The 13,732-nt window shown below is 44.2% G+C and overlaps 2 protein-coding genes across 2 annotated transcripts; both read right to left on the bottom strand.

Moving 5' to 3' along the window:
* Positions 1-35: 35 nt before the first annotated feature.
* LOC124474476 (DNA damage-regulated autophagy modulator protein 2) lies at positions 36-3,784 on the bottom strand. Its single transcript, XM_047030640.1, has 8 exons — positions 3,555-3,784; positions 3,214-3,374; positions 2,826-2,893; positions 2,226-2,368; positions 1,766-1,943; positions 1,383-1,465; positions 1,196-1,288; positions 36-603 (listed from the first exon to the last, which is right to left on the bottom strand). Exons 2-8 carry the CDS (start codon positions 3,342-3,344, stop codon positions 481-483), a joined length of 819 nt encoding a protein of 272 aa, XP_046886596.1. The 5' UTR covers positions 3,345-3,374; positions 3,555-3,784; the 3' UTR covers positions 36-480.
* A 115-nt stretch (positions 3,785-3,899) lies between these two features.
* Positions 3,900-12,901, bottom strand: LOC124474458 (choline/ethanolaminephosphotransferase 1-like). The gene is made up of 9 exons (XM_047030615.1): positions 12,634-12,901; positions 11,647-12,193; positions 9,634-9,781; positions 8,986-9,127; positions 8,149-8,233; positions 7,744-7,875; positions 7,382-7,540; positions 7,072-7,197; positions 3,900-6,190 (listed from the first exon to the last, which is right to left on the bottom strand). The coding sequence occupies exons 2-9, from the start codon at positions 12,073-12,075 to the stop codon at positions 6,068-6,070; spliced, it is 1,344 nt and encodes a 447-aa protein (XP_046886571.1). The 5' UTR covers positions 12,076-12,193; positions 12,634-12,901; the 3' UTR covers positions 3,900-6,067.
* Positions 12,902-13,732: the final 831 nt, after the last annotated feature.

Genomic DNA, 13,732 nt, shown 5'->3' with positions numbered 1-13,732 from the left:
CACTGTGCATATGCGCTCAAAGAAAACTGAATATATTAAAAAAGATATTACATTTACTTTTAGAAAAGTACAATACTTGAAGCGCTACAGTAAGAGGTTTGCGTCAGCACATAGAAAAGACATATCAAAAAGAAGCCTTGCACATAACAAAAATGTACATATCAAACCTGACCTATCACATTTTCTGTATTTTGATTCCCTAGATTATAACAGAAATGAACAATACATGTATAACATAACAATGTTCCAGTATCAAAAGTATTACTCTAAACGTTCTTTCCTGGCGTTACTCTTGTCACATTCTCCACAAAACCACAGATGTTACACAACATGAAGTGAAAGTACAGTTGAGGCAGCCTATCAAGTCTATCCACTTGTAGTAACAGTAGTCTAAAAAGAAGTCGTGAGAAAATACAGTTGGTAACGTCATCATCCGGATAGGAATGGACGTTTGTCAGTTGGCCACAAGGGGGCGTGATTTCAGAGGCCACCAGACAGAAGTGGTGAATGCTCTCCATGGTAAACACGTGTCCTCCCGTCATAATGGTTGTAGTCGTACAGGTGGTTACTCTGCAGGATAGCCTGCACCTGAAGCTCCATTTTCTAAGAAAGAAATAGGAGAGACATTTTATGGTCAAATGTATTCATTTAGTACACGCTTTTATCCAAAGAGACATACAGCACACGGGATTTTAACCTGTGACCTCTTGGATCTGGGGTCAAATGCTCTAACCACTGAGCCATAAACTACCCTGTTGTCTCTAAACCAGTCCCCAGTGGCAGGTTAGCGCAGGTCACAGGACGCTGAGATTTGCATTGGGTCTCAATCCCACGAGATCTCTGATCTCACTTTGCTGGGAAAAACTCAGACTAGCGCACGGATTATCCATAGATGAAGTGTTTTTAATCCATCTCCTTCTCAGCTTCATTCCTCTTGGATGGAAACAGAACTGTGCAGTTCAAGAAGCTTCTTGACTATCTGCCGCACGCACTGCATTTGAACGCTGCTTTGGATCAAAGCGTTTGTCAAATAATAAATCCAATTAGCAGACGGTTTTATCCAAAGCAATATACAGAGGTGGCAGGGGGGATTGGAACCTGCGATCACACAACCTGTAGTCAAACACCCTACCACTGACCCATACCCATGCCTTAACATCAGGATCCCAAAAAGCGCTTATGGGTAGACTCTCACCTGGAAGTCTCGTATGTAGGTCAGGAAGAAACAGACAAAGGAGAAGGCCAGAGACCATTCTGCCACAGCACTGACCATATGAGCCGTGTAGCCCTGCAACAGGGGGGGGGGGGGTTCAATCAGACAACAGCCAAAACACGAACTTCACAGTGTGATGCCGCATAGACAGCAGAGTCCGGTTACTTACGGTTTCCCCAGGACTCCAGTGTAGTTTACTGGTCACATCTACCCCTGGCAGGTCGTCATACAGGATAACGGATGACACAAACGCTGGGCGAGAGAGAGAGGGAGATTAGATAGGGAGAGAGAGAAAGAGAGAGAGAGAGAGAGAGAGAAAGAGAGAGAGAGAGAGAGAGAGAGAGAGAGAGAGAGAGAGAGAGAGAGAGGGAGAGAGGGGGCGAGGGTGATATAGGGAGAGAATGGGAGAGTTGGAGAAAAAGAGAAAACGAGAAAAGATAAGGGCAAAATGGAAGAAGTGAAAGTGTTTGTGTGTGTGAAAGACAGTGTGTGTGTGTGTGTGTGTGTGTGTGAAAGAGAGTGTGTGTGTGTGACACAGCTGCAGTCTCCTACCGGTGATGATGCTAGCCAGGGTCCACAGCCCCACGGCGGTGCGGGCCCACAGGATGTCCCTGCCGTGGAAGCGAGGCTGCATGCGATAGGACATGCCTGTCTGCACCAGGATGTAGAACACCCCCATGAAAAAGGTCAGCCCTGCTCCAACCAGGTGCATCGAGATGATTGAGGTCTTCTGAAGAGCGAGTACATCACAAATACACTGTTTCTCAACCCACATCTGTTGCACAACCCTAACGGGGCATGCTGAGTAGCAGAAGGCGTCTCTACAGACGATATCTCCAAAACTCTGCGACTCACAACAAAACAATCTAGATGTATGAAAAGCACTAAAGCTAAGGGGAAGGGAAAAAAGACTGCATTGAACTTGGTTGGAGTCCAACCCTAACCCTAGCTCATGGAGCTTAGCTGCGTGTCTCCCCCACTCACTCTCTCCCTGCCTTTGGATGTTACGTACTTGGAAGTTGGCCACCACACACATGCCCAGACAGCTCAAGATGCCCAGGACCAGGCCTGCACAGTTGAGGAGGTGCAGACTGTGTTCGCCCCCTAGTGCCAGGGACTGGACCTGCTTGTACCGGACGTAAACAGTGGCTACACCTGTAGGAACAAAACATTCAGTTTTATATATATATATATATATTTTAATACCATTATACTTATATAGTACATAGGTACAGACATATATTATTCATATTATGGGCATGCGGATACTGTATGGATGTGCAGTCAGTTGTTTTGGCAGCTGTAACTGCAGAAAATGTGGGCTAACAGGACTGCGCATGTTTGTCTGACATGGGCAGGGTTGATACAATTAGGCAACAGCAACAACTTTTCTCTCCAACATATCAATAACAAATAGTCCTTTAAAAGCTGTGCTGTTAAAACAGGCCATAGAACAAACAATTGTACATACTACACACTGTCATTACAAATGGCCCCGGCCTTGCGTCCCAGATGTTTGTACACCATGCATCCACAGCTGTACACCATGACTGTTACCTAATATGGAGAATGATGTGTGTCAGTATGTGTGAGGTGATTCGATTTTCTTTACCTAAAAAGGAAGAGATGCTCAGCATGAAACCGAAGACACAACGTTCAGGAGGATCAGCACTGGTGTCACTGTATACACACACACACACACACACCACCACCACAGAAACAGAATATTGAATCACGTCATCAATCCCCACAAGACGCTGTAGAATCATTGACAGGAAATGTTGACTAACACTTCCCAGTCCCTTTGTCCGCTCGCTACCACAGCACACCTAGAGCTGTCAGAACAAACCGTCTCAACGCTTGATCGAAAGCATTGCTTACGTCTTACACTTGTTTCAGTGGCACCACTGCATTTCTGACATGCGATATATCATTTGTAGGTCTGTGTATAGAAATATGTTAGTCAAAATATGGCACACACAGGTTGTCAGGTCCAGTACCTGATATAAGGCACCAGCAGGTCAACATGACCCATTAGAACAGCGATCACATAGTTGATGATGAAGGTGGCCAACGACCAGATGACCAGGATAGATGGGAGGGCACACACACCCTTCTGCAGACACCACATGCTGCCAGGGGCAGAACAACAGAAGCTTCCCTGGGGCACACACACACACACAGACACACACACACCATGGGTTAGCAGGCTCGTACTGCTGAACTTACCACGGTGTGCCGAATTCATATAGATGGCAATACAAAACTAGTTTAGTTGTTTCGAAAAGACTGTGGTGTCGAGGGAACTAGTTTACACACTCTTAAGGAAAATGTCACTTACAGGGAGCGCCCAGTCCAGTCAAATCTCCTTCCTGGGCAGTGAAGCAGGCATCCCTTCAGCTAACAGACTGCAGTCACGAAGAGATGTAGGTCTTCTTGGAAATCAAAACTTGCAATAGTAGACCAGGAAGTTGGGCAATGTAATTGTGTGTGTGTGTCCTCAGACTTAACCCAACTCTCTTAATCCGAGATCTTGTGACTTCTACTCCCACAGCCAAGTCAGCTGACTCTCAACGTGATTTCACTTTCGTTTGGACACACACACACAAAAGAAATGTGATGCATATCTGGAGGATTAGTCATAGGAACAGGATCTTCACAGAACACTCAAAAGAAACCAAGCATCTGTTATCATAAATATAGCCATCTTTATTTTACATAAGCTTTTGTTTATTCCAAAATTAGTAATTATTTTCTTTACAGAAATGCTACAACTGATCAAACATGAAATTAAAAACTTAAATTTGAACTTCATTCAACACTAAAACCTGAAGGACAAGGATGCAAACTTTCCACTTCTTAGAACAACTTATAATGACCACGTCTGAGGAGATATGGTAATGAACTGCTATTAGGTATGGATGTGCTTTCGGACCTCATGACAGCTGGAGGTACATCCATATAATTAACATGCATGAGAACCACAGGGTCTATGAGCGACGACATTTCTACTGGTTTTAGCCTTGTTAATACAGACAGTGCCAGTTGGAAAATGGTCGCCACGAACAGAGGACAAAGGGCATGAAAGAACGGGCAAGAACAACATTTGTTTAGTGAATCAGTAGGGGTAGGTGGTGGGGGTCAAAACAAATGAGTTATTTTGACTATGGACGGCGCAGCAAAGCCACTCCTTGTCTAAAGCAGAACCATCTAGAAAACCTGCTTCAGAAACCCGTAGATGAACCCGCTTGTCGTACTGAAAACAGAGAGGACCCACAGGACACCGAGACCAGAATTCACAGTCAAAAGAACAACCACGGAGGATGCCATCGCAGCGACGTCTAATACGACGTCCGACGCTGGGGGAGATGGATTCATGAGCTCACGTAGGCCACACAGAATCACAGCAACCGACAATCTCATCATACCCTTCTAACAAATACACGTAAGGCAACTGTTGCCCTGCTGTGCTGCGTTTTACATACTCCACAATTCCTTCGAGTGGAAAAGGGGACTCAAGTGGACGCGTATCCTACTCAATACTGTAATTACCTTTGAACCGAACGTAGCAAAATATCACAGGAGACGGTAAACACTGTACGGGAGTGAGGATGTGTAACAAAGATCCCTCAAACATTCCTACCGAACATGCTAGCAGCTCTGGTACCTGCCACGTGACAAACACGGAATAAGTTCTACATTCAATCCAGTGACAGATGACCTTTGGGACACTAAAGTAAAATACACGCAAAAGTAGCTGCTGTTAAAACATCACTAGAGCCCGAACACTTCTCAGTTTGCCTAGAGGCTCGTGCAAGCGTCAAAGTAGCTACAGTAACAACCCTTCCTCTCTGTCACACATATGGCACAAGCAGACTGGAAGCTTACAGAAGTTGAACACATTTGTACAGATGGGGAAAAAAAACACAAAAAACAACGTAGCCATGTAATGTAAACATGATGAGGCATTTGCTATCTTGGTTTGTTGGGTTGTAACAAAAATTATTAAATACCATCCTACCTTTACTACGTACAAGTGAGAAGTCAAAATATGAATAAGACTAACTTAAAGCCAGTTAAGAAGAGCGTTTAAAAAAAAAAAACATCCCAAGTGCACGAGAGTGCGCGGTTCCTATCCATCTATTTTCAGATCATTTGAACTTAACACCTTAGCCAGCAGCTTTAAGAGAACAACCGTTTTCAGGAGTGAAGCTGAAAGTTGCTTCGATGAACTGAACCTATAAGTAGCGACAGCTACTGACAGAAAGACAGACACTTGGTTAACATTCATATTGCTCTTACACTAACGCATGAATATATTGTCAAATTGTATCCTGTAGGTAATTATATTATTTGGGTTAGGGTAAACACTATGCCTGCCCACAAACCATTCCATGTTGCGTGCTTCATTCATCCAAAAATGAGTTAATGTACAGTGACAAGATTATAATATGCAATATAAATTCCAATCAATACCTTTTGGTTAAACCACTTCTAATTCTCATAAATTGTTTTTAAGTGGTTATCTTTTATACTGGGAAAACATTTACATCAACAGACAACAGCTCTTTTATCCTCTTTTGATCCTTACATACTAAACAGGACAACTGAAGAAAGGGGTTATTGCACACCACTAATATAGGAATAAATTATGTTTTTTTTCTCTCTTTTCTTTTGTTAAATCACCTCTTACCACTCCACTTATGAGCCTGTCTTTTCATTGGCTAATACTGAGAGACCCCTCTCATCTCGTCCAATAAGAAGCCTATTAAGACAGTGATGGGCGGGTGAGGGCGTTCCAGGTGTGAGGTCACCACCGGTCGCAGCAACAGCCATCCCTGGGGTCACCAGGGGTCACCAGGGGTCGTTGCTGAACTGGCCGGGGGGTTTGAGTTTGAACACGAAGATGTGCAAGTGAGAGGCGATCTGGTTGCAGACACTGCTGCAGTAGCGCACCAGGTCAACAGTGGACCACACCTGAGGGAATGAGATTCAAAAACATGGCTCCATATTCTCCTCCTTGATTTGAATCCCTCCATTCTGTGTTATCTGTTTGTTTCTCCGCCCTCTGAACTAATCCCTCTCTTCCCTTCTCCCTGTCTTGCTCCTAATCTCATTACCACCTGTGGCACAGTACACTCTGGGTAACTGGACCCATCCCAGGCCAGTACATCACAATGGGGAGAGGAGTGTCGGAATGTGTAGGTTTTGGCCGAATCCCAATACTCCCCCTTCCCCTTACCCCTAGCCTTTAGTTTACCCCTAGCCCTCGAAACTGAGGGGTAAGGGCTACATATCCTTAAGAAATGGGACGCCACTTGGTTACAGGTACGTCATCTAGCACGTATCGATATCTCCAAAGCAAGTAGTGTCATGCACTAATATTACACGAAATTCGCTGCTAATGGAGTTTACTTAAAACTGTAGACATGTTAGTCAAAGAAATGCGAGACTGTTGTGCAATTCAACCCTGTAACATTAGCGTACCAAACTAGCGATTTTTAGAAACGTTTCAATTAGGAAAATGGTTGCAAGACTGTCATTTTTTTATCAATTAATTAAGCTGAAAATATTACATTTATTGGACTCTTTGGATGATCTGGCCGCCATTGTTGCCGGTCGCGTAGTATTCACATAGCCCTAGGTTTCAAGTAAGCTCCCGATCTTACTTGGTTTTAAGGGGTGTATACCCCTTAGTCTTAGCCCTACCCCTAGCTCAAAAAGAGTATTTGGACACCACTAGCTCTCACGGGAACGCGTAAAACTAAGGGGAAGGGGTAAGGGGGAGTATTGGGATTCGGTCTTTGACTGATAGACTGACTGACTCAAACTGATAGGCAGACCCAGCTTGGACTCACCAATGCCACCCAGAGGACCAGGTACTCATCGACGAAGCTGTTAAAATACTGGTTGAGGAAGAGGAGCCCCGGGCCCAGGAAGGCCAGGTCATGAAGGTACATCTCACTCTTGGTCATATGAGCCACCTGAGACAGAAAGTCAAAACAGGAGTCAAAACTAACCGTCAACTGAAAAGCACAACTTCGAACATTGTCCTTCGAGAGAGAGAGCGAGAGAGAGAGAGCGAGAGAGAGAGAGAGAAAGACAAGGTTGTCCTTTTGTGATTTCTGACTGAAGTCTTCAGTGTTGTGGCAGTTTGTTGTCACTCACCACCAGCTTGTTGGTGATTTTGGCCGACACCAAGCCAAATGCCAGGATGTAGAGACAGGGGTGCTTCTCAAACAGCTGGACGGAGGACTTCTTGTATATCATGATGGCCAGAGTGATCACAGTTCCAATGTGGAAGAAAGGTGACAGGACACTCGTACCCTGAAGGAAAATAACATGGATTTAAGACTAATGTTTGCAGGTTCAAATCCTCCTCTGTACACCGTTTTGAATAAAAGCATCTGCTAAAACCTAAACACTTTTACAAGACGTGCTGTGTAACATCATAACATAACTGTTCTGACAACATCCGCAATTGTCTTCTTTTTCGAGAGCAGAAAGAAGCGTTCAGTCGGACCACTTACAGCTGTAGTGGAGCCGTTCTTCCCCACGCCTCCCGTGAATATGACCCGGAAGTAATTAGTGCAGGAGAAGATGGCCCCTGCTACTGTAAGGATGGCTGGAACTATCTTTATTTGAATGTTCACCACAGGGATCTATGGGGGGGGGGGGGGGGACGACACATTTTGATTTCCACATACTGTACGACCACACAGACAATATTAGTCAAACACCTCAACCAAGGTGCAGTTAGTAACTTACATGAACTTTTAACGTTTATTTATTTTTTTACTGTTCATTTAGATAATGATCATTTATGCATGGAAGCAAACAGGTTGAATATTATTACAGCGTTAGTCTCATTGGTTTGAGTAGATCATTGTTATAATGATTTTGTTGGGGTGTAATCATATGTGTAAATGGATTACCGAGAACTGCCAAAAAGCTGTTCCTCCAACGGCAGCCAGCAAATACATAATTATAATGAAGATTTGCACTTCAGTCACATCAATGCTGAGCGGGCAGAGACAGACAGAGACAGAGACAGAGAGAGAGCAGAGGGATCATGAGCCAGGGGTTGAAGGACACAGCACCCAAAACAACATGCACACAGCGCCCCGTAGCACAAACTACGGCAATTTAAAAGTCGAAACTAAACAATTAGACGCAAATAATAGTATACTATAACAAATAGATATGAATAAATACCTAAATACAAACCAAATATTAAATACAAATAAATCCAATCAGAGTCCCCCCCCCCCCCCCCCCCACAGGTCAACACTACATCTCTGAAGGTTTGTTTTAGCCTTCCTTACCAAAAAAACTGTTTATGATCAGAATGAAATTGAGAATCCTCCGATTGGATAGCCTTGTGCAGGAAGTGGGGCTTGATTGGCTAGATGCTACAGGCGCTGCATATCTTATCAGGTTCCAGAACTCAGGACCAAACGCAGCACTACAAGTCTGCACAAGGGCTATACAGCTCTAACTCAGTGGCTACAAATCTGCCAAACAAGCCAGTCAGGGAAGAGAAGATATGGCTCTGAAGAAGGCCAAAACAAACCTCCAAACTCATCCATACTGTATCTCTCAGACGCGAAAGGAGGAAATCTACGGTAGATAAGCCTTATCTGGAAGAAGTCCGAAAACACAGATTGACTAAAAAGCTGACTCTTAGTGTACTAATCTTATCTCTCTGGCCGTAGCTGCCATGGACCATAGTTCATAGGAAACCCCCAACCAGAACGCGCCCCTCCACTCACATGCCAAAGCGCAGGGTGCCCGATACGTAGGTCTGCCAGTGGGCACAGTAGAACATGAACATGCCCGCGAAGCAGCAGAAGAACATCCAGTCAGGGTTGGTGCCAAGCTGGACGGCGATGCAGGTACCCAGAACCACAAACACTGAGGGAAAAGAAGAGTGGAAGAGGGCGGAGGCTAAGTTTCAGAGAGTGGTATAGCCAGTTTATGAGCATAGATGTGAAGGTGGGGGGGGGGGAAGGCTGGCTGTATGCTTTTAAGCCAGGTTGATGCGTGCATGCTCTGAAAATGGATGATAGCTTGTCTTAACTGTCTCAACTGAAATGTGTACAGACTATTATGTATTCAAATGTCTGGAGATTCTGTATCACGTCCCTCTCTACTGGAGGGATGTTTCTATGCTGTTTCCAGACTGCGTCTACACAAGAAATATTACCTTTGTGTACCTGTTTAGACATCTTAATGGGTCATACATTGGTGAGAATGTCAAAGTACTGTATTGCGTCGACAAAACATGTACTTCATTCTATGACATTCTATTGTACGTCATTCTATTCTGTTGTTCTGTTAGTTACTGTGTTTCGATGTGGTCTATGCCTTCGACTGAATCTGCTTGAACAGTGTGAAGTGTTTCCTGTGTGCTCACACACCTGTTGAAAGGGAGTCACAGCCATGGTCAAAGAGCTCTCCCAGGGGAGTGCTGCTATTGGTGCGTCGCGCCTGCTTCCCGTCGATGGCATCCAGGGATTGGTAGATGAAGAGGCCCAGTGCACAAGTCAGGTATGCCCACAGAGGTGCCTGAAAATGAAAACCAAGTAAAACATTTTTTTTAATCACATCATTACATCTGTGCTTCCGACGCTTTGTTTTGACAAAAAGAGTGACGTTGGAAAGGGGCTATTTCGTCCATCTTCGGTTTCCCTTACTCTCCCTCTCCATATCTATGTTTTGCTCCCACAATATGGACCCAGTAGTAGAGATACCTGCTTTATTTACCAAGCTAACTGTCAAGCTTGATAGTAGAGTAACGTTGAGACAAACAGACACCGCGCTGTGTAAGCAGCTCTGATAACAGACAGGCCGATAGGACAGGTGAACAACAGGGAGAGGCTGGGCTGATTAGGGGGAGGGGAGGACAGCCTCGAATGCTCTCTTTCAGCCTCATGCCACCTCGTTTACAACTCGTGTCAAATCCAGTCACGACCACTCTGCTTTTTAAGCATCCACTTTTGGGAAAATAAACGATAGGCAACCTTGATTGTCCTTGACTGTGTCATTACGACATATAATCACTTCGTAGTTGATCAATCAATTCCTGGGCTAGCAATAACAGTAGAGAAAACACAGCAAAAGTTTCTTCCATTTCGCTCATGATTGAAGCAGCCGTAGGCTCCGTTTGGTCTGCCTCACACCTCCCCAGACAGTTAAATTTACTGAGGGTCAAGACCACAAGTAGCCTTTTGATTTTACACCGATGGTCAAGTCTCCCGTAAGATTATTACCCTGGAAAGTACAGCTAAGCCCTAGGCAAAGATGGGACACACTGATAATTACTGTTCCTTTCTGTGTTTGAAAACTACATAGACATCATATGCTGGGACATCAAGTCCTCAGATATGTTCACTGTGGTCCAATCAACCCTGTCTAAATGTAGCTCACAGGCCTCACAAGACAGCTGGGTCTATGGAACGACTATTCACTGGCGACAACGCATACAATAGCTTGTTTTATTTTACAGAACTGGCATGAGATTGATGTCACCTCTATGTTAAACACAGAGCAGGAAGGTGGTGTGTGTGGGAGCGGGGGGGGGGGGGTCAGAGGCCAGTTTGGTAACGTGAGAAGCAAGGACACTTAGTTCCTGTCCTTAGGAGCCCTGGTAAGGGATCCCCAGGGAGTAAGGCCACCCAGGAGTAGACTATCAGAGCTGAACCATGCAGACCAGACAGAGGAGAAGGATTGGTCCTGGTCAAGTATACTGAGTAATGTTCAACTCAGCTCAAACCATTTTGTTATCTTTGTTCAAAACAACTTGAAGCATTGATTTGTTGTGCAGTATGTTTTGCAGGCGGAATTTTGGTAAATTTGGAACATTTACAAATCATTTATGAGCCTGTTGATCATCTATCAGCAATTGTAGTTTGAAAGTGAATAGTTACCTATTAGTCAAACATATCACAACGTGATGCAACAGCCAACATGGTGCCTGATGACTGACGGAGCAGACCCCATGAACGTGTCATTTCCACCTAACGCTTTGGTCTTACACAATAAAGGTTTGCTTGAAATGCCAGGGCCATGGTGACATTTGACCCGTTGTAAAGTAGTGAGTACATGGTGGTGACGTGCGAAAAATCTCCCCACACCCATCCCTGAGAGATGTAGCTTACAAAGGAAGTTGTGGTGAAACGTGAGGTTTTACTTTTAGTCTTTGCACACATGTTGTGTGAATGCAATCTATAGCTGCTGGTTGGCACTTTATGAATTGTGACTCTGTTCAATTCTAATCTTGAGTGCTATTAATACAAGGCTCCTTCTTTAATGTTTCTCCATCAACAAGCTAAAGTAACAGTCTGGAGTAAAAAAAATTAAAATAAAAAATGTCAAATGACATTTAAATTACAATCCCCTACCAACACTGTATTGTAGCTGACTGGACCCACCTGCTCAGTTGCGGTTGGGCAGTAGAAGACCAGTATCAAGGTGGTGAAGATGTTAACACTCAGGCCCACAATGGTGATAAGGTTGGGGGCCATCCAAGTGGGTACCCGGGCCACCAGCCACTCCCAGAAGGGCTGCATGTAGGGCTCCAGCAGGGAGTGGCCTGCGCTGCTATACCGGTGTTCCTCCAACTTCTTCAGCTGGTGCCGAGACAGCGGTGGGGCTGGCAGTTGCATCAACTTACCCAGGAGACAGGGGCTCCCCCCGCCGCCACAGGGAGTGGTAGAGCCCACTGAGGAGGTTGAACTACAGGAAGAGTCCATGTTTGGGTCCTGGGAGGGCCATGTTGATGTTGTTGTTGCTCCTGAAGCTCCATGACCTGCCTTGGCAGCCCGGGAGCGTAGAACTCGTTGGCCAGTGCTGCTACTCATGGGGGAAGACGAGAGCTCACTTTAAGTAGCGCCTGTTCTACCTACAACTGCCTCCACCCCGTTTGTCTCCAGGGAATCCACAACGGGGGCATATAAACTATTTTCACCAAGCTGTGTCCTGTGAAGGAAATGGGTGACAGGGGTTTCGTTTGTTACTTAATCATAAAAGGCTGGCGCGTTGTGTTTGTAGCACTGTATGCATGAGCCAATACAATTATATCACTCTTGCCAATTCGTATAATTTTTCCTGAGAGGTGTAGTGTATTGGCAGAGGACTGCGGTCCTTTTCAGTGGGGTTGCCATGATGTGGGTCCTTTTACTGATTAGTAACATTTAGTGAACTGAATGCAAGCGAATTGAAGTTAAGGGCTGTGACAAATTACAATAAACAGGCTACCTGACTAGGCATTAAAATGATCACCCTAACCTTGACCAATAAACATTCTAAAAACATAATCCATTATCGATCCTTTACACATCACACAAGTATAGAGTTCGTTTATCTCTAGCTAGCTGTAGGTGTGACAGCTTGACATTGTCCTTCGAAATCTAGCTTACCTTGCTTCGGTGATTCTACGGAAGCGATGGCGTATATCGTAGTGTGGGAGTTTAGGGCTACAAAACTGAGTGAAGGACGTGGAATTCTTCCCGGGGAGAGTTAAGACTGTGACAAATATGTTGAGCGGCGAGAGATCATTGTCCAGTCCCCCTACACAGGCTGTTATCGTTACAGCTACAATCAGCTGAGGCAGGTGGATCAACCGAAGCACGACCGCGTTGCAAAGAGCAGTAGGCTAGGCGTAGGGATTGCCCACTTCCGTCGCACAGTAACAAACCTGAGTTGCATTCAAGTTGCCACCGTTTGCATCTGTTTTAAATTTCAGACAGGATGAAAGACCGAGGTGAAGTTAGTTTCATATTGACATTCGACATTTGTCTCATTCGGAAGACGCTACTTTGCAGCGTCGCGTTAGGGACCAGGTGAAAATACTTTTATAATATTTGTATTAATATATAACCTGAAAACGGACACCAGAGTATTCTAACAATGTCTGGTATACTTCCATAGCCTTTACTTTTTTAATTGCCTTTTTTTAAATGATAGAAAATTGCTAATATCTGAAAATAGAATGAAATCTCGCTAATTTTAATAATTTGTATTGCTACACCAGATTATTCTAATAAAGTCTGTACTACTTCCACACTCTTTACCTTTTCAATAACGTCACATAGCCGCCCTACAGTATCTAAATTATAACTTTACAATTAATGTTTTTTACATTCACAAAGAGTAAGCAGTAAGGAAGAAGAACTAGTTTGCAACTGCATGCTTTGTACTTTTATTTTGAAGGAATCTGATTTTAGGTAACACACATCCATATAGATTTGTAAGCCTTTCTGATTGGGCTCAAGTTACATAAAAGAGCTGTTAACAAAATGTTTGAAAAACAAGATACTCTAGAATATCTTAAATCAATATGTCTTCCCATTTGCTTGCATTATGGCATGTATCGGTCAATACACAATTGTATAAGTAATATTACTATATCACAGGCTAGTATTGCCGTTTCATTTACCAACTTCTAGAGTAAGTACACTTTTTTTACAAAACATTCTTTCACCTACTGTACAGCCTTATACATGCGTGATTAATGAC

The sequence above is a fragment of the Hypomesus transpacificus genome, chromosome 2, assembly GCF_021917145.1.
Source record: "Hypomesus transpacificus isolate Combined female chromosome 2, fHypTra1, whole genome shotgun sequence".
Lineage (NCBI taxonomy): Eukaryota > Metazoa > Chordata > Actinopteri > Osmeriformes > Osmeridae > Hypomesus > Hypomesus transpacificus.
This window is presented reverse-complemented; position numbering and strand designations above follow the sequence as displayed.

Excerpts from the sequence above, each read along its gene's own strand:
- LOC124474476 (XM_047030640.1), bottom strand. The coding sequence starts at position 3,344 with ATGTGGTGTCTGCAGAAGGGTGTGTGTGCCCTCCCATCTATCCTGGTC. Across the intron at positions 2,894-3,213 it reads CTGCTGGTGCCTTATATCAG|TGACACCAGTGCTGATCCTC; the intron begins GTACTGGACCTG and ends GTGTGTATACAG. Across the intron at positions 1,944-2,225 it reads GTGTGGTGGCCAACTTCCAA|AAGACCTCAATCATCTCGAT; the intron begins GTACGTAACATC and ends CTCGCTCTTCAG.
- LOC124474458 (XM_047030615.1), bottom strand. The coding sequence starts at position 12,075 with ATGAGTAGCAGCACTGGCCAACGAGTTCTACGCTCCCGGGCTGCCAAG. Across the intron at positions 7,541-7,743 it reads AGAACGGCTCCACTACAGCT|GGTACGAGTGTCCTGTCACC; the intron begins GTAAGTGGTCCG and ends ATTTTCCTTCAG. Across the intron at positions 7,198-7,381 it reads AAATCACCAACAAGCTGGTG|GTGGCTCATATGACCAAGAG; the intron begins GTGAGTGACAAC and ends TTTCTGTCTCAG.